The 20,374-nt window shown below is 41.6% G+C and overlaps 2 protein-coding genes and 1 pseudogene across 3 annotated transcripts; all 3 read right to left on the reverse strand.

Moving 5' to 3' along the window:
- Positions 1-788: 788 nt before the first annotated feature.
- On the reverse strand, positions 789-5,161 carry LOC129175361 (gastrula zinc finger protein XlCGF57.1-like; annotated as a pseudogene).
- A 1,351-nt stretch (positions 5,162-6,512) lies between these two features.
- LOC129176553 (gastrula zinc finger protein XlCGF57.1-like) lies at positions 6,513-11,148 on the reverse strand. Of its 2 annotated transcripts, XM_054766700.1 has the most exons (3): positions 11,082-11,132; positions 9,959-10,072; positions 6,513-8,348 (listed from the first exon to the last, which is right to left on the reverse strand). In XM_054766700.1, exon 3 carries the CDS (start codon positions 8,296-8,298, stop codon positions 6,742-6,744), a length of 1,557 nt encoding a protein of 518 aa, XP_054622675.1. In that variant the 5' UTR covers positions 8,299-8,348; positions 9,959-10,072; positions 11,082-11,132; the 3' UTR covers positions 6,513-6,741. The 2 variants fall into 2 exon arrangements, with proteins under 2 accessions (XP_054622675.1, XP_054622666.1); XM_054766691.1 differs by lacking the exon at positions 9,959-10,072 and having other exon boundaries at positions 11,082-11,148.
- Positions 11,149-11,750: 602 nt separating this feature from the next.
- LOC129176859 (oocyte zinc finger protein XlCOF6.1-like) lies at positions 11,751-15,268 on the reverse strand. The gene is made up of 2 exons (XM_054767330.1): positions 15,006-15,268; positions 11,751-13,012 (listed from the first exon to the last, which is right to left on the reverse strand). The coding sequence occupies exon 2, from the start codon at positions 12,960-12,962 to the stop codon at positions 11,772-11,774; it is 1,191 nt and encodes a 396-aa protein (XP_054623305.1). The 5' UTR covers positions 12,963-13,012; positions 15,006-15,268; the 3' UTR covers positions 11,751-11,771.
- Positions 15,269-20,374: the final 5,106 nt, after the last annotated feature.

The raw sequence follows: 20,374 nt of genomic DNA on the forward strand, positions 1-20,374 counted from the left end.
GGCGTGATGTGCCTTGAACACCCCCGCAGGGAGGGTCTGGGAGGCATCCTGACCAGATGCCCGAGCCACCTCATCTGGCTCCTCTCAAACGGTTCTACTCCAAGTTTCTCCCGGATGACAGTTCTTCTCACCTTATTTCTAAGGCCCCAGCAACTCTCCGGAGGAAACTCATTTCGGTTGTACCCACGATCTTTCCTTTCGGTCACTACCCAAAGTTCATGCAGTCGCATGACTGCAGACTCTGCAACAATCTGCCTGTTGATAACATGTTCCATCCTTCCCTCACTCGTGGACAAGACCCCGAGGTAGTTGAACTCCACCACTTGGGGCATCATCTCATCCCCGACCCAGAGATGGCACTCCACTCTTTCCCAGTCAAGAACTGTGGGCTTCAACTAGAAATTGCCGATTCTCATCCCAGCTGCTTCACACTCGGCTGCGACGGTCAAAGTCGATCGTCAAACTGCGGCCAATGGTGTCCTGCTGCCAAGTGCACGTGGACACCTTTATGTTTGAAGAAGGTGTTGTTGACAAACTGCGAGGAGCACAGAAGTCTATCAACAAAGTACCGCGCGCATTCAATCACGCCTCTCCAGGTCTGACTGTCGCTGCCAATGTGGGCGTTGAAGACCTCAGCAGAACAAGAGAATCCCGTGAGGGAGAACTATACTTGATGATATACATAATGTATACATTTTTAATGCACACATTGTACATCTAATACAGCTGACACAAACAATGATATAAAACAATTTATATCAAGCTAGGACAAATGCATGTTCCCATTCTTAAACAACAGTAAACTCATCTTAAAGGTACACAAGGTCTCGCTGATTATCAGGAAAGCTTTCAAGCTGAGAACCTGTGCAGATTTTGCCAAGGGAGGCATACAAACCAAAGATGTGACTTGGTTTCGACTTAGGACCACAGACCAGCACAACTCCATCACAAATGAACTGAGAGATCAACCTGAGTTTCAGATAGAAGTGATTCTAATATAGTTAGTAATAATGATCACAATAATAAAACATTGTATTTATCAATTCGTTTGACTTACATGAAGAGAAGATCAAATTTTATGCCAAATTTATTCAGAAACCCATGAAATTCCAAAAAGGTCACATACTTTTTATGCCACTGTATTATATCATTACAGCTGATTGATTTTAGACTTTTACACCAAATGCCCTTCCGGACGCAACTCTGGCTAGGCATCAAACCCACTGGAATCCCTTGTGTGTGTTTATGAAAGAAAAGTGTGTTCATACATGCGATGAATGAAATAAACATTGCAAACATTTCATCGTCAGTCACCAAGGTTAAAAGTCGCTATTTACACAACTTTAGTTTTTTTAAAGAGTAATACTGTCTTGCTTATTCCTACTTCTCTATGTTCTTCAAAATCCAGCTGGAAGCGTCCTTTCAAAAAAGTTTAAGATACTCCCCAGTGTGGATTCTTCTGTGTTCAGTCAAGCCTGTGCTATTTGTGAATCGCTGACCACACATTGAACAAGCAAAGATTTTTTCTCTCGTGTGTGTTCTTGTGCGTGTCCGGTCAAAGAAATCTTCTGCGAAACTTTTACCACACACTGTGCAAAGAAAACGATTCTCACCAGTGAGTATTCTTGTGTGTGTCCTTAAAGCAACTTTTTGAGAAAAACATTTACCACACTTTGTGCAAGGAAAAGGTTTCTCTCCAGTGTGTATTCTTGTGTTTTTTTAAATCACTTGTTTGAGAGAATCTTTTACCGCACACAGTGCAAGAAAAAGGTTTCTCTCCAGTGTGTATTCTTGTGTGTATCTTTAAGTTATACTTTTTACAGAATCTTTTACCACACACCATGCAAGGAAAATCTTTCTCTCCGGTGTGTATTCTTAAGTGTCCTCTGAAATCACTTCCTTGAGAGAATCTTTTACCACACACTGTGCACAGAAAAGCTTTCTCTCCAGTGTGTAATTTTTCGTGTATGTTCAAATTTGACCGTCGAGAGAATTTTTTACCACACACTGTGCAAGCAAAAGCTTTCTCACCAGTGTGTATTCTTGTGTGTCTCTTTAAATCACCTGTTTGAGAGAATCTTTTACCACACACTGTGCACAGAAAAGCTTTCTCGCCAGTGTGTATTTTTTTGTGTATGTTCAAATTTGACGGCCGAGCGAATTTTTTACCACACACAGTGCAAGGAAAAGGTTTCTCTCCAGTGTGTATTCTTGTGTGTATTTTTAAATCATATTTTTTACAGAATCTTGTATCACACACCATGCAAGGAAAGGCTTTCTCTCCAGTGTGTATTGTTGTGTGTTTTTTTAAATTACTTGTTTGAGAGAATCTTTTACCACACACCGTGCAAGGAAAAGCTTTCTCTCCAGTGTGTGTTTTTGCGTGAATATTCAAATTTGATCGTCGAGAGAATTTTTTACCACACACTGTGCAAGGAAAAGGTTTCTCTCCTGTGTGTATTCTTGTGTGTTCTTTCAAATTGGACTGCATAGAGAATCTTTCACCACAAATTGAGCAAGTGAAAGGTTTCTCTCCTGTGTGCCTCATGTGTCGTATCAGATTTCTCTTGTGAACAAAAGTTTTGTCACAATGAGAGCATTTCCAGCGTGTGTTGTCAGTGTGACATGTCATGTCAGCTTCAGAGTCTTCATCATCAGTGTCAGGAGAGTGTGACGTTGTGTCGTCACTATCTGATAGTGGAGCTAAGAGGTTGTGTGCTTGTGATCCTCCACAGTGGTCTTCATCAGCTTCTGTTGTCATGTGTTGAGTTGAGCTGCTGCTTGGAGGCTCCACCTCTGTCTTCTCCTCACTTTCACCTTCATCATCTTCACTCTTCACAGAGACAACAATCACTGGGAACTCCTCCAGTCCTCCAAGATGCTCTCCTCTCTGACTAATGCTGTGGGGGGGCTGTGGCCCCTCTTTTTCCTCTTTAATGTGGGGCTGCCGTGGCTCCTCCTCTTCCTCTTTAATGTGGGGGGGTTGCGGCTTTTCCTCTTTAAGGTTGGGGGGGTGTGGTGCTTCCTCTTTAAGGTTGGAGGGGTGTGGCTCCTCTTCCTTGTTCATGTAGGGCGGCTGTGGCTCCTCTTCTTCCTCTTTAATATGGAGGGGTTGCGGCTCCTCCGCTTCCACTTTTAAGTTGGGGACCTGTGGGTCCACATCCTCCTCTTCCTTTTTAATGCTTTCCATCCTGGATTTTCACTCCTGCTGCTCGGTGGGGAATATGTTGTTTACTGATGTCTGCAGGACACAAGAAGACAAAGACACACTTTAGAAAAGTCCAGCTTTTACCTTAGTTTATTTGAAACATGCATACAAAAATGTTTTGAGCAGGAGCAGACTTACCATTAGGCAAAGGGACCCCAAACGTCTTGTAAAAAATGATTTTTTTCTTGAAAGCACATATTACTGTTTAATCTTAATCCACATGCTTAAAACTACATCAAAATGCGTAATCTATCATGATTGTTTTGACCTCTCCGGCCTCCCTTCTCATGCAATGGACTATTCCATGTTACTGCGCATGTGCAGATTGATTCAAGAAGACGCTGGCAAAACAAACTTGTTGGTAGGGTTGGGCATTGAGTCTTGAGGGAACCGGGACTAACATTCGAACTCTACTGGGATTGTTCAGATCTTTTTATTTCAATTCCTAGTTTCGATGCTTACTTCGTAGACCGGAAGAAATAGCCGCAAACACCAACAGAGAAGAGGCCGGAGAGCACCAGCAAACAAGACGTGGCTAAAAAGTTTAGCTTAGCTTCATAAAAAAAAAGAGCGGTCTGTGATCAATGATATGATGCACGACCAACATGATTCATGTTCACACATTCATGATGTAGAAATAACACAGTACCTCGTCTTTGATGCGCCATGTCGAACTTCCTCTAAGCAGTCAGAATCAGGGAGGTCCAACAATAAATTACAGTACATGTGTCTCATGTCGATGTAACCCACAGTTTCAGGATGCTAGCTGATGAGGAAGTTGGAAGTTGCGCAGTACACCTGTTAGCAACAGGCAAGGGACCTTCTCAATCCACACAACACAATTACAACCTTCAAAATAAGTATATCCTGTTTCATTTTCTTAACAAAATAAGGGTGCAATAAAAAAATGTTTTACACATTGAGGCAGAAAACAAAGTTCACTATGTTTCAAAAATAAACACCTTTTGTGGAAGTGTACTCCTGTAAAAAGAAACTTCATCACATTTATATTCAAGTTGAATGCTTTGATATTTATACAACGTTTGAACATATCCCTGTCAGAAATTCATAGTCAAGTTGATAAAAAGTTGATGTAATTAAAAGAAATCACAGAAAAATTCAGACATTTTATACAAAAATAACTCTGGTTAGCACCCTTCTTTAAATCATGCAAACTTTTGTGACGCTGCCTTTTAAAATCTTTGGAATCGAGAATCATTAGGAACCGGAATCGGGATCTTTCAAATTCCAACGATGCCCAACCCTACTTGTTGGCACGGTTTGGGGAAAAAATGAAGGAGTTACCCCAGTGGAGCGGAGACGAGGAGAAGGCGAGAGGAAAACAAACAGTTTTTTAACACAACGACCAAAGGTGTCAACCTTTTTCACAGTCACATCAAACAGACTCATGAGGACGGCAAGAGCCAGACGCTCTTGACAGCAGCAGCCGCGGAGAATGCAGTAGTTGCAGAGATGAAGCTGAAAGTGATGCTTTTCATCGCAAAGATGTGAGTATTAAAGCGGTAAACTATATGAACTGTCGCTGAATGGTCTTATCAATTCCAGTAAAAGCGTTGAGGTGATTCACTTGTTAGGTAATAATGAGTAAACACGCCCCTGCATATACCAATACATGAGTACAACAGTGTAACAACACAACAAAAACCCAAAACATGTTAATATAAACGCAGAAGAGAATTTAAAAATATCTATCTGGTCATGCGAGTATCGATACAACACTGACACGAGCCCTTAATATCGATACGATGCCTATGTGGAGTATATAAAGAAAATGGACGTTGACGCACAAAAGCTTTTTATGAGTGTTGTTAATGAACAATTAAAAAACTTATAAACATGAAAGTAAGAATGAAACACAACCCACCTTTTATCACCAACGCAGACAAACAGACACGCACGAGCATCTCAACAACAGAACTCCGACTGGCTCTGTGGTCCTACGAAGGACGTCTAGCTGCCCTGCAAGGTGCCTGGCGTAAAAACAAACATGAAGTCCGCCCTAAACAGTGCCTGTACTAAATATAAACGGATAATTAGGGAATTTACTCCAAGTAGCCCACTACGTTCAACAGGCTCAGTTTTGACTTTATACGGAAACCAAAGCACACTATATTAGACAAGGTAATTTAATTAAACAATTTGAAGGATTGCAAGCTATTGAATGTGAACCCTAAAAATAAATGGGCTTGGGTCATTCATAAGAAGCACATACACACATACACGCCTACAGAGATACCTGTAAATGTAAATGTAAATGTAAATGTATACATATACATATACATATACATATACATATACATATACATATACATATACATATACATATACATATACATATACATACTCACAACTTCCCCACATAACTCACTGATTTATCCACGGTGTTATCATGTTGTTGGGTTTATTACAGTGATGGTGATGTCGGAAATAAGATTATTAACAGTTATTGTCAATTTGTTCACCATTATAGTTAATCGTTTAATTACCATTGTTACCACTAATCGGTGTGACTGTTTCGATGCAGTATTAGCACTGTGGCTGTTATTGTTGTTGCTGGTGTTGTTATCTCTCCCTGTAGTGTCCCCCCTCTGTCTTCTTTTCTCTTCTTCTCTGTCCCCGCCTGCTGTCACTCCAAATGCGCATAACAATAAACATTTAATAAAGTCAAATCAGAATCTCTGCACCAGGAGAAGAGTATCTCACACTTTTCCCTGTTTAGCATGTAAGGGCATCAAGATCAACAATACTGTCCGCCCCAATGGCTGGACAGGACAAAAATAAATAAATATTATTAATATACAACAGAAAAAAGGCACTTGGAAAGTTTATCAAGACGTATTAATTCTGTCTAATTTCATGCCGTACTGCTTAAATCATTAAAGATATAAACCACCTCAACTTTATTTTAACTTAAAGTAAACCCCTTTATATCAAAAAGGGTCAAAACGTCTAAAAAAGGAGGACTCAAGGTAATAGATTTTGATCTTTAAAATGGTACACTTAAATGGTTGATTGTTCATGGATTAAAAAAATTGGGATTCCCTTTGGTACTGCATCCCAAAAAAGATTACATTACATTAAAAGTACATATTACTTACTATAAATTAAAATCAGCTATGAATATACGATACTACAAAGCTGGTTAAGATGTTAGTGGGATATGTCACCGTGGTAACCATACCCCACTTTGTGGAGGTAATATTGGGTGCTATCAGTTAATAAAAGCCCCACCCACCGACCAATCAGTTGTCTCTGAAAATGACATCAGTGTTTCACACAGGTCTGCAGTTTGAAAGATACTTTATTCATCGGCAAGAGAAATTCACTAGTTTGTCCTGTTCATGTTGCTTATTAAAGGTCAAATATACAATTCTCAAGTCTAAAACAAGCAGTGATTTGATAAATTATTTGAGAAATGAAACAAACATTGCACATATTTTATCATAAGATCCGTTAGCTATGTACTTAACTGATGTTTTTTGAAATCCAACTGGATGCGTCCTTTCAAAAAGTTACTCCCCAGTGTGCATTCTTATGTGTTTGGTCAAGCTTGTAGTATCTGTGAATCGCTGGCCACACATCGAACAAGAAAAGTTTTTTTCTCTACCGTGTGTTCTTGTGTGTCTTATCAAAGATATCTTCCAACAGAAACTTTTACCACACACCGTGCAAGAAAAAGGTTTCTCTCCAGTGTGTACTCTTGTGTGTCTTTTTAAGTGAGGCGTTTGAGAAAATCTTTTCCCACACACTGTGCACGGAAAAGGTTTCTCTCCAGTGTGTATTCTTGTGTGTGTTTTTAAGTCTCCTTTTTTACTAAATCTTTTCCCACACACCGTGCAAGGAAAAGGTTTCTCCCTAGTGTGAATTTTTGTGTGGTCTTTCAAACATGAACGCTGAGAGAAACTTTTACCACACACCGTGCAAGAAAAAGGTTTCTCTCCAGTGTGTATTTTTGTGTGGTCTTTCAAATGTGACGGCTGAGAGAACCTTTTACCACACAGCATGCAATGAAAAGGTTTCTCTCCAGTGTGCATTCTTGTGTGTTTTTTTAAAACACTTTTTTGACTAAATCTTTTCTTACACACCATGCAGGGAAAAGGTTTCTCTCCCGTGTGTATTTTTGTGTGTTCTTTCAATTGTGAACTCTGAGAGAATCTTTTACCACACACCGTACAAGAAAAAGGTTTCTCTCCGGTGTGTGTTTTTGTGTGGGCTTTCAAATGTGGCCGCTGAGAGAATCTTTTACCACACAGCATGCAAGGAAAAGGTTTCTCTCCAGTGTGTATTCTTGTGTGCGTTTTTAAAACACTTCTTCGATTAAATCTTTTCTTACACACAGTGCAAGCAAAAGGTTTCTCTCCAGTGTGTATTCTTGTGTGTTCTTTCAAACGTGCACGCTGACAGAATCTTTTACCACACACAGTGCAAGGAAAAGGCTTCTCTCCATTGTTTACGTTTGTGTGTTCTGTCAAATTTGACTGCAGGGAGAATCTATCAGCACAGATTGAGGAGACACAACATTTCTCTCCTGTGTGTCTGTGTCTTGTCAGACTTCCCTTGCCAACAAAAGTTTTGTCACATTGAGAGCATTTCCAGCGTGTGTTGTCAGTGTGACATGTCATATCAGCTTTAGAGTCTTCATCATCAGTGTCAGGAGAGTGTAACATTGTGTCATCACTATCTGATAGTGGAGCTAAGAGGTTGTGTGCTTGTGATCCTCCACAGTGGTCTCCATCAGCTTCTGTTGTCATGTGTTGAGTTGAGCTGCTGCTTGGAGGCTCCACCTCTCTCTTCTCCTCACTTTGGTCATCTTCCCTCTTCACATAGACACCAATCACTGGGAACTCCTGCAGTTCTTCAAGATGCTCCCCCTCCTGACTGACGTTGTGATCCTCCTCTTCCTCCTTAATGTGGATGGGGCGTGGCTTCTCATCTTCCTCTTTAAGGTTGAGGGGCTGTGGCTCTTTCTGTTCCTCTTTAATGTGGGGGGCCATTGTCTCCTCTTCTTCTTCTTGAATGTCAGGGGGTTGTGGATCCACATCCTCCTCTTCCTTTTTAATGTGGTCCATCCTGGAGTTCCACTCCTGCTGCTCAGGGGGAAGATGTTCTTCACTAACATCTGCAGGACAGAAAGCAAAGACACGCTTTAGAAAAGAAGAAGAGGTAGAGCAGGTCACCCAGAAAGTGGATGATTGGCGGTTCGATCCTCCCTGCCTCCTGTTGTTGTGTCCATGGGCACCCACCTTGCCTCCAGCGCTGCCCACACTACAGTAGTGTATGTATGTGAATGAACGTTTGGTGGTGGTCGGCGAGGTCCTAGGCGCAAATTGGCAGCAACATTTCCGTCAGACTACCCCAGGGCAGCTGTGTATACAGATGTAGTTTACCACCACCAGTGTGTGACTGAGGAGTGAACGAATAATGGGTTCACTTCATTGTGAAGTGCTTTGGGTACCTAGTGCTATACAATTAAACCCATTATTATTGTTATTAAAAGTTCAACTTTTACTTTAGTTTATTTGAAACATACATCCAGTTTTACATTGAAATATATCACATATACACCTGATCAAAACTTGAAGGCTAGTTTAAAAATTGAAAAGGTTCCAAGTAGAGCTTCAAAATGCAAAAAGAAAAAATGTGAGTGAGACAAAAATGCTTTGAGCAGGAGCGGACGTACCATTAGGTAAACACAGGCAACTGCCTAGAGCCCTGAGATTTCCAGGGGTCCCCAAACATCTCATACGAAATGATTGTTGATTTTTTGTCTTCTATTTAATGTCGGGATGTTCGATAATATAGTCCCACCGATATTACTGGCCCGATATTGACATAAAAATGTAATATCCGTAGATATCGCTATGGGGTGTTTTCCCAATAATGAATACTAATTTTAAAAAGTGCTGTACCCTGTATATAGGCCTATGCAGTGGTGGACTTTGTGAATTTTGGGGCCAAAGGCGAACATAGTGGGGGGTCCTCTTCATATGTTCTTTTAACACAAAAAAGCAGGAAAGGCAGCCTCAGATGTAAAACCAGTGTATGTCAAAATGCCAGATATTTACTTTTTAACAAGAACAAACCAGACATCATCACAACAGATGTGTGTGTGTGTTTCAGAGAGAAAGAGGTGTGTGTATGTATTGAGGGTGAAGATGAACAATTACAATGTAACAAAAGCAATTACTAAATAATATATGCCAACAGTGATAAAGTGTCAGGATGAAGGCATGGAAAAGGGGAGAAATCAGTTGTTTGCAAAGATGAATTATTGTTATGTATGTGAGACAGACATAACGTGGATGCTCACTATTTTGTTGAAGTACATCCATACTGTTGTCCATGTATTTCATAGCATACATTTCAAAGAAAGAAAGTCCTACTTGTTGTGTAACTTCTCACTGGACTTCACACATAGGTGAGATGTCGCTATCCCTTTTTAAAGGAAAAGTGGAATTGGAATTTTGCCCTTAAAGCATCCAGATTTTTTTTAGGAGGCATTTCTGTGATGTAAACGTATTCATCTTTTGAACACATTGTTTTGAGAAGCCAAACTCTTCACTTAAATGGCCCCAGCATCAAAGCAGAATTACGTTCTTCATCACCGAAATCTGACCAAAACTGGGCTTGGGGGGTAAGTCGTTGTTCATGTACTACACTGCTGATGGGGATGTCATACAACTTCATGTAAAAAAATCCAGACTATCCCTTTAAGGTGTTTTTACTCACATGATAACAGAATGGAGAAACAGGATGGGCCCCTCAGAGCTGAGGCACTGCGGCATTAAGTCATGTCTAGTTTACGTAATGTCTTCTAAACACCATTCCAGGATAGGAACAAGGCTGCAAAGCATTACACATGTTATATACACATCTTTTGACAGTGATATGTAAATGTTTACATTCTGTGTTTTGAAGGCGACTGATGTTCATCTCCATGTCTTAAGGCTTAAGTCCATGTTCTGCAAGTTCTCCGTTTCAACTCCAAATTATTCTTTCTTTCTTAAAAACTACTGACACATCGCTCAAATGTTCTCTGTACTCACCGTCAACATCGTCTGTCTCGTACACCGCCAAGTTTGTGTCACTGAGTGATGATGTCGCTTACGGAATTGAGACTGAACTGCAAGAGCTAGTTTGTCATAGTTGGCGCCATAAACTATAAAAGTCATTTTGCAAATTTCCCGTTCGCTTTCAAAAATCGAACAATGTAAAACATAATTACAAAAAATATATAACATATTTAAGCGAAGTTGACCAATCCTGTCAAGGACCAAGAACCAAGTTTATTTGTATTTCAAAATTGAAGGTGTTTTTACTCACTTCACATCATCACAGAAAGGAGAAACAGGATCAGGCCCTCAAAGCTGAGGCGCTTGTTTTTTTTTTTTTTTTCAATGCCAGTCTTCAGTAAAAACAAAACTGTTACCTGGATGCTGCTTTTTCTTTTCACGTTTTAATTTATGTTTTTTATATACACATATAGATATATATAAAATGGAGCTGTTCATTGAAGACTTAATTTGCCGTCATGTAATTCTTACATTAGTAATTCATTTTACACAACACACATAACTTGGTAATAAATTAATTTAAGACAAAAAATCTGAGGAGCCACTTGGGAGGCCAAAGATGCGGCTCTTTTTAGTGAGCCAAGCCAAACGAACTGGCTCTCTAAAAGGAACCGGAATTTCCATCACGGACACTGACACGTGCCCTTGATAGCGACACAATGCAAATGTGGAGTACATCAAGAAAATGGACCTTCACGGTAAAAAGCTTTTCCATGAGTAGTGTCAATGAACAAATACAACGCTTATAAACATGTGAGTAAGAATGAAACCCAACCCACCGTTTATCACCAACGTAGACATACGGACATTTACGAGCACTTCAACAACAGATGGCTCTGTGGTCCTACAAAGGACCCCTAGCTGCCATGCAAAGTGCCTGGCGTAAAAGAAACATGAAGTCCGCCCTGAACAGTGCCTGCACTAAATATATACGGATAATTAAGGAATATACAATAAGTGGCCTACTACTTTCAACAGGCTCAATTATGACTTTATATGGAAAGAAAAACACACTATATTAGACAAGGTAATTGAATTAAACAATTTGAAGACAGAGGATTGCAAGCTATTTAATCCGACAGCCTAAATACCTTATGATTCCATATTCCAAATATAATATTTTCAGATCTGGGTGGAATATTTCAAAACATTTTGCGAGTTATATTGGATGATAAGCCCCCACCACTAAACAATCAGTTGTCTCTGCAAATGACGTCAGTGTTTCCCAGAGGTCTGCAGATTATGTCCTGTTTGTTATGTTTGTTAAAAGGTCAAATATACAATTCTTAAGTCTAAAAGAAGAAAAGTGATACATTTGATAAATGAAACAAACATTGCAAACATTTCGTCATAATGTCAGTTAGCTACGTTAGACGTCTGAGAAATAGCTGTTTTGCACAAGTTTTATTTTGTATGATCATGTTCTTTTGAAATCCAGCTGGGTGCGCCCTTTCAAAAAAGTGTTCACGTTACTCCCCAGTGTTTTTTTCGTTAGTGTGTGTTGTTGTGTGTCTTATCAAAGATATCTTCCAGGAGAAACGTTTACCACACACTGTGCAAGGAAAAGGTTTCTCTCCAGCGTGTATTCGTGTGTGTGTTTTTAAATCACTTTTTTGAAGAAAGTTTTTCCCACACACCTTGCAAGGAAAATGTTTCTCCCTAGTGTGTATTCGTGTGTGTGTTTTTAAATCACTTTTTTGATTAAATCTTCTCCCACACACCGTGCAAGGAAAAGGTTTCTCGCCAGTGTGTATTCTTGTGTGTGTTGTTAAATAACTCTTTTGATTAAATCTTTTCCCACACACTGTGCAAGGAAAAGGTTTCTCTCCAGTGTGTATTGTTGCGTGTTTGTTAAAATTTGACCGCCGAGAGAATCTTTTCCCACACACCGTGCAAGGAAAAGGTTTCTCTCCAGTGTGTATTTTTGTGTGTTCTTTCAAATGTGACCGCTGAGATAATCTTATACCGCACACCATGCAAGGAAAAGCTTTCTCTCCAGTGTGTATTTTTGTGTGCACCTTCAAATTTGCCCGCTGTGAGAACCTTTTACCACACACTTTGCAAGGAAAAGGTTTCTCTCCAGTGTGTATTCTTATGTGTTGTTTCAATTTTGACTTAGAAATGAACCCTTTACCACAAACTGAGCAGGTGAAAGGTTTCTCTCCTGTGTGCTGTCTCATGTGTACTGTCAGCTTTCCCTTGCCGCCAAAGGTTTTGTCACACTGAGAGCATTTCCAGCGTGTGTTGTCAGTGTGACATGTCATACTAGCTTCAGAGTCTCCATCGTCAGTGTCAGAAGAGTGTGATGTTGTGTCGTCGCTATCTGATAGTGGAGCTAAGAGGTTGTGTGCTTGTGATCCTCCACAGTGGTCTCCATCAGCTTCTGTTGTCATGTGTTGAGTTGAGCTGCTGCTTGGAGGCTCCACCTCTCTCTCCTCCTCACTTTCACCTTCATCATCTTCACTCTTCACAGTGACACCAATCACTGGGAACTCCTCCAGTCCTTCAAGATGCTCTCCCTCCTGACTGATGCTGTGATCCCCCTCTTCCTCTTTAATGTGGGGGGCCTGTGACTCGTCATCTTCCTCTTTTATGTGGGGGGGCTGTGGCTCCCCCTCTTCCTCTTTAATGTGCGGGTGCTGTGGCTCCTCCTGCTCCATCCTGGAGTTCCACTCCTGCAGCTCAGGGGGAAGATAGTCTTCACTGACGTCTGCAGGACACAAGAAGACAAAGACATGCTTTAGAAAAGTCCAGCTCACGTGAGACAGTCCTGCACCAGCATATGTTTTGACAATGTCTCTGAGGATCTCATTAGTGTCCCTCACAGCAGTCAGGGTACCTCCAGCTGACCTCCTGTAGTATGGTATACAGACATGTGAAAAAAAACACTTCATAAGGTGTCCTGATGCTTTTACATTAGGGGTTTCACGAGCCTCACAAACACACAAGCCGAGACGATATACAAGATTGGGTATTAGGTACCATGAAAAAAAATACATGACTCGACAAACACACTTTTTAAATTTAAGTCACAAAACAATGCAGGTGCATTTAGATTTTTTTTACTGTCCCACAAATTATTGACAAGCAATATTATTGTCAACATTATTTTGAGGCCAAATTCATCACTAATGTTATTATTATACAAGTATTTATTATACAGACACACACACACGCACACACGCACAAACATGCTTAATGCCAGTGTTTTCAGGAGGCGAGTGGGAATGGGTGCTGAAGATGGCTTCACGGAGGGCATCCACTGTCTGGAACTGATGTCCATTTTTGTAAACTTCCTTTGCCATCCATCCCCAAACGTTGTCAGTTGGATTTAGATCAGGGGAACACGCAGGATGGTCCAAAAAAGTCATCTTATTCCTCTGGAAGAAGTCCTTTGTCAGGCGGGCATTGTGATGTGCAGGGCTGTCACGTTGAAACACCCACAGAGTCATGCAACAGCACCACATAGTCAGCCGTTTGACATCCCTGCACAACCTGAAGCTCCATTGTTCCATTGAAGGAAAAAACAGCCCAGATCATGATGGCACCGCCTCCACAGTGCCGTGTGGAAAACATGTCAGGTGGGATCTCGTTGTCATGCCAGTAACTTTGAAAGCCATCAGGACCGTCAAGGTTCCATTTTTTCTTATCAAAAAAGAAAACTTTCTTCCACCTTTCAATGTTCCATGTTTGGAGCTTTCGTGCAGCTTCCAAATGTTGGAAACATCTCTAAAGACCTTGGCTCCCAAGGCCTTTAGAGATGTTTCTTCTTCTTAAAAGTCTTCTCTCGCAAATGCCGTCTGATGATTATTGGAATGCACTCGGGACCAGTAACAACGTTTGGCCTGAGGATCAACCCATGTCTTGACAGACAACCCATTGGATCCGGCATCCGTGACATTTTTGGGGTCTACCACTTGTTCCATAACCCTCAGGATCTTTGAAGAAGTTTCAAATGACTGTCCTACTGTGTTCAACCTCAGCAGCAATGGCGTGCTGCGAGAGGCCTTGCTTATGCAGCTCAACAATTCCATCACATTCAAAGAGAAAAAGCTTTTTTTGCCTTTGCCATCCAGAGCTCATGACAATGTGAATACAGGAAGAGAATACAGAAAACAGAAAATGACACTGAATCCACAATTTTGCCAACATTTTGGCTTTTAATGTTTTTTTTTAACAGGTACATGGGAATACAACTGTTCCCCAATTCAACATGTCCAAAAAGAAGTAGGACAAAGCAGAGCTTATTTCATCCTACTCCTTCTTCAGATCACCGCAATCACTATTTTTTTCTTGTGTTCATTGTATGTTGTTCACACAAAGTTAGGGGCATCGGGCAGCCGAGCAAAACCAAGGACAAAGGAAACGCACACCACAGGTGATCCCAATCCGACCCCGACACCTCTCACACACGTCAAAACCCCACAAGGGTACGTGCTGTATGAGTAGCTCAACAGATCAGATGTTAGAGTTGGCTCTGTACCAGTACAACGATCAGTCATTTATATTAACGTTTGTTTGGACATTAAAGCAAAACGAAACAAAAAATAGTACTCCCAACAGCGTCTGTGTAGACGCTACAATTCGATAGATACGTGGCGTACGTCAACAAAATAGACCTTGAGGGAGAAAAGCTTTTTGTGAGTCGCCTGAATGAACATATAGAAAGCTTATAAACATGTGAGAGTAAGAATGAAACTAACCTGCTTCCTGTAACACAACTTGAGGCGTCTTGAAAACAGCGTCCAGCAGTTGACGTTGTCGCTCGTTCTCTTTTGTTCCAGAAAGTTCCTCCTCGTACTCTGCTATCGTTCTTACCCACACTAGAAATATTTCTTCAACAGCTTCAGTTAGTTGGCTGATTCACGAACGCTCTCTAGCAATTATCATTTACACACAATCAAGATCTCTCCTTAGCGAGGTGTTGCTAACTCCCGGGTCTCTTTCATAGTAGCTAGCAAGCTAAGCTAGCCCACTACAGTGATGGAAATTCTCTTTTTCGTGAGCCGAGCCAAAGAAACCGGCTCTCTAAAAAGAGACGGCTCTTTCGGCCAAATTATGTCAGATATACATATACACACACACACACACACACATATGTATATATATACATATATACATATATACATATATATATATATATATATATATATACACACACACACACACACACACACAAACAGGCTACAAATGTGTATGGGTTGTTGCTGTGGCGACAAAGGGTCGCCTGTCAGTTTATTGGAATCACACTCACTCCGTACTTCTGAAGTTTTCTTAATGAAGTATGCCAAATCATGAACTGAGTCTGGGGTATCTTTAGTTTTCAAAGTCAAGTCTGGTAGATTGTACTGTCGTCCATACAATATCTCGAGCGGGGCCAATGATTGTCCTTCGGCTGGCACTATGTGCATGTTCATTCTAACAATGTCAATACATTCAGGCCAGGGGCGGCCTGTTTCCTTCGTTGTTTGACATAGTTTGCTCTTGATAGTGCCATTCGTCCTCTCAACCAATCCTGCTGATTGCGGGTGATACACACAGTCTTTTCAGGTCTATTTTAAAATGCTCTGCCAAGCTATTTATCACTTTGTTCACAAAATATGTTCCATTGTTGCTCCTAATTACTTGTGGAATTCCAAATGTTGGGATTATACCTTTGCATCATGTTTTTGCTACCGTTAATGCATCTGGTTTGGCCGTTGGGTATATTTCAACCCATTTTGAAAAGGCATCAATGATTACTAAACAGTATTCAACACCTTGAATCTTGTTTAGTTGGATAAAATCCATGTGAATGGTATGGAACGGAGGTGGGGGGGTCTGGGAAGCTCCCCCTTTGAGGGCGGACCTGCCTTTGTGGTTTATTCTTAATGCAAATGATGCATTGTCTGCAAATTTTTTTAGAACATAATGTAAATCCGTGTGTAGGGAAGGATCTATTAATGATCTCCACCATCCCCCTGTTGAGACATGGCACAACCCATGACTCAATTCTGCTGCCCATTAGAACATAGGACGCGGTGACCACGGTTTGTTATCAGGTCCTATGTAAATGCCATTCACAAGGGTGGCTCCGTTATTGAGCCAAACTTGTTTTTCTGAGGAGGTGCTTGGTGTCGTTTTTATTGTCTTGTAGATCTTCCTGTGCGCTTTTGTCATCGTCTTGTGCTGTGCAGATGGTGGCATGGCCTTGTGCAGCATCTTTTGCTGTTCTATCAGCTAGCCTGTTGCCCACCGTGACATCGTCAATGCCTTTTAGGTGTGCGTCGCACTTACAGATTGCCAATTGTTTGGGTATCTGGACTGCATTTAACAAATCTTGAAGTAGAGCTTGATGTGCTACTTCCCTGCCAGTGGCAGTTTTAAACCCTCTGAGTCGCCACTGTCTGCAGAACACATATGCGAACTGACTGTCTGTGTAAATGCTGACATTTCTATCCTTGAATAATTTGCATGCTTCTGTTAATGCGATCAATTCAGCTGCTTGAGCTGACAAATTTGACTTCAGTCTTGACTGTTTGGGCACTTTTGAGGTAGTTGTGATAGCCATATTTTTACCTAATTTGTTTTTTCTCACAGAACCATCTACAAACACTGTCTGTCCGGTGCTTAGGGATGTGTCTTGTATGTCCGGTCGTGGTTTGTAGATAGTTACTGCTTCGTGTATGCAATTGTGTGGTGTTCCATCACCAGGGAGAGGGAGCAGTGACGCTGGGTTAAGCGTTGTGCATCTCTCAATGGTGACGTGTGGTTGCGATAGCAACGTGGCTGTGCACATCAGATGACGTGATGGAGACAAGAAGGCCATGTTTGTCTGGAGCAACAATGCTGACACTGCATGCGGAACCTTGAGTGTGAGGGGATGAAACAGAACAACTTCCGCTGATGCAGTGATCGCCATGGCTGCGGCCAGAACAGCTTGAACACAAATGGGAGTGGCCTGTGCCACTGGTTCTAATTGGTAAGAATATTACGCAACAGGTCTCAGCTTGTCGCCATATTTTTGTAACAGAACAGAGGTCATAAAGCCTTGCTTTGCATCAACAGTCTGAACGGTTTATTATAAACTGGTAATGCCAATACTGATGCTTGGTGCAATTGTTGTTTCAAATTGTCAAATGTAGTACTCGAGTCCTGTGCCCATGTGATCTGATCACGCATTGCCATGGGTGTGGTGTAGATGAGATCTTGGAGCGGGCGTACTAGCGCTGCGTAGTCTAGTACCCATGCTATACAATAGTTGCAAAGGCCCAAAAAGGCCATCATTTGCTTCTTGGTGCGTGGTCTGGGACCGTCTACAATAGCTCTTTGACGATCCTGATTGATTGATCGGCCATATTGTGTCAAGTTGTTGTGTCATTTGTTGCCATAGTTGCATTTTGTCGCAGCTGACCTTGTTTCCGGTGTCAGCAAGGTATTTAAGTAAGGCCAATGTGTCCTTTTGACACTGTTCAAGTGTTGTGCTTACTAATAAGAGATCGTCGACGTAGATCAGAATTTGTCTGCCGTTTGGTGGCGTAAATTTGGATAAGCACGTTGTTATATTTTGACTGAAAATGGTCGGGGACTCCACATAACCCTGTGGTAGCCTCGTCCATGTTTGTTTTTCACCCTTGTAGTTGAACACGAACCAGTGTTGACTATCCGTATGTAATGGAATTGACAATCACAGAGAATCATTCTCCCTTTGGTTTGACTGAATTGAGCAAGGTGTGTGGATTTGGGACATTCGATGCTCTTTGGCGTACAGCTGTATTTACTGCACGGCGGTCTTGAGTTAGGCGCCACGATGTTGATGGTGGTGCCTTTTTAACTGGGAATATTGGTGTGTTACATGACGAGTCGGGACATGGCACCAATATCCCTGCGTCCCGTAGTTGTTGGATGACAGGTTTTATCCCCTCTTCAGCATCTGGCCTAAGAAGGTATTGCCTGACTAATGGTTTGAATTCTGAAGATCCTTTCATAATGACTGGCACGGCATTTTTCATACGGCCTACATCGGCTACTCCTTCACTCCATAGCGAGTCTGGGAGATCTTTGAGGGCTGTTTCTTGCTCCACCGTGAGGGGGAAACAGTTTGTCAGTTTGCAATGTGAACATTGGGTGTCAATGGTGCTCTGATTTTTAGTGAGATGCTGCTTGAAGAAGTAGATTATTTTTATGATGCCTAATTCACATATATTTACATTATTTAGTTGACTTACATTACTATGCATCATAATTAACATATATCTATATTACTTAGTTGATTTGCACTGCTATGTATTATAGTTTATCTTAACATATTCACATCACTTAGTAGTTACTTGGGCACCATAGTTAAGATATTCACGCACACACATCCTGACTTGGGTTTAATCTTTGGCCAGAGCAGGCGCGCTAGGTCAGCAGTTATATGACACATGCTGTGTTCCTCTCATGAACCTACAGAGTTCAGAGGAAGGGCAACACAGGTCAACAGGATGTCCCAGGAAAAACCCCCACCGTTTGAGTGCACACAGATGGCAGTTTCTCTCCAATGGACAAGCCTTATCAACGTCTGGCGGACTTCAGAGAATCACCACACCCACCGTCACGGATGCTATAAGACGCTTGGCCAAAAAGAGAAGGATGCTCTTCATGGTTGCCTGTGATGAGACCTGCGTATTTCTGTTGGCAACAGATACAACTACAGGAGTCCAGATACTGTATCTGTGGTAGTTTTGTTTGTTAGAAATAAAACTACTGATTTGGAAATGAACTGTCTTCGTCTCCATCATCCCTCGATAGAATTCCACGCTTCAGGCTCCATCCTGTTGATGGTGATATTTCGCCTCTTGTACTTTCTCTCCAGTCTGTTATGCGTTGCACTTGGAGGGCGTATCGGCTCATGGTGTGCCACTGCTCATTTGGGTGTTTCGTTAGGGACACACCAATCAGATGTTAATGGCTTAATGGCCTTTGGATGATTTATATCACAAAAGGATGTAGCCTTTCTGTAATATAAATAATTCAGTTCACAACTCTGTGGGCCTAGTTTGAAAAGCTCAGCAGTATACTCGCGATCTGGGCCGGGTGTGTGTTTATACCGCGTTGTCATGTGTAACGTGTGTTGCGTCATGGCGTCATGCGGTTGATTCTCGGCACTTCGGGCTGTCGTTAATAAATGTACTGCTGTTTGGGCGGTATCATTTCCGGGCATGTCAAGACTCCACCAATAGAATTGTTCAGTTTTTGCTTGGACCACATGAGCGTCAATATGGACGTTTACTGAATGTTTTATGACTGTGAGGTGTCCATCAGCTGTTGGGACGACAGCCAACTCGAGGTGTAACATTAGCTCACGTCCCGTTAAGTTGTGTGGACACTCTGGTGATAACAGAACTTGAGCTGTCACGACATCTGTGCTCAGTGACAGAACTGTTATTTGTAGTGGCGCACTTAAGGGTGTCATTTTAGCAATACCGTTTTCACCCCAGATCATGATGGGCCCCCCTCCACTGTGCCGGGTAGAAAACATCTCAGGTGGGATGTCCTTGTCATGCCAGTAACATTGGAAGCCATCTGGACCGTCAAGGTTACATTTTTTCTCATCACAGAATAAAACCTGTTTCCACCTTTCAATGTCCCATTTTTGATGCTCCCTGGCAAAGCCGAAACGGGCACTTTTGTGGCGTTGGAGGAGACAAGGTCTTTGAATTACTTTTTTGTTTTTTTAAACTCTTTTCCCATAGATGGTTATTGCGCTGCAGTCGGCACCAGTAAGTGCCTTAATTTGGGTCGAAGACCACCCTGTGTCTTGATGGACAGCCAATTGGATCCTTCGGCTTAGCGCAGGTGTGATTTTTTTTGGGTCTACCACGTGACTTTTTTGTTCCATAATGCTCAGGATCTTTAAAAAAATGTAGAATGACTGATTTACTGCACCCAACCTCAGCAGCCATGGCACGCTGCGAGAGGCCTTGCTTATGCAGCTCCACAATCCCACCACGTTGAAAAAGAGAAAGCTTCTTAGCTTTACCATTAGGAGGGCATGACAGTGTGAATGCCTGACAGAAAATGAACATTTTGAGCAGATTTTGGCTTTTAT

The sequence above is a fragment of the Dunckerocampus dactyliophorus genome, chromosome 1 (assembly GCF_027744805.1).
Source record: "Dunckerocampus dactyliophorus isolate RoL2022-P2 chromosome 1, RoL_Ddac_1.1, whole genome shotgun sequence".
Classification (NCBI taxonomy): Eukaryota; Metazoa; Chordata; class Actinopteri; order Syngnathiformes; family Syngnathidae; genus Dunckerocampus; species Dunckerocampus dactyliophorus.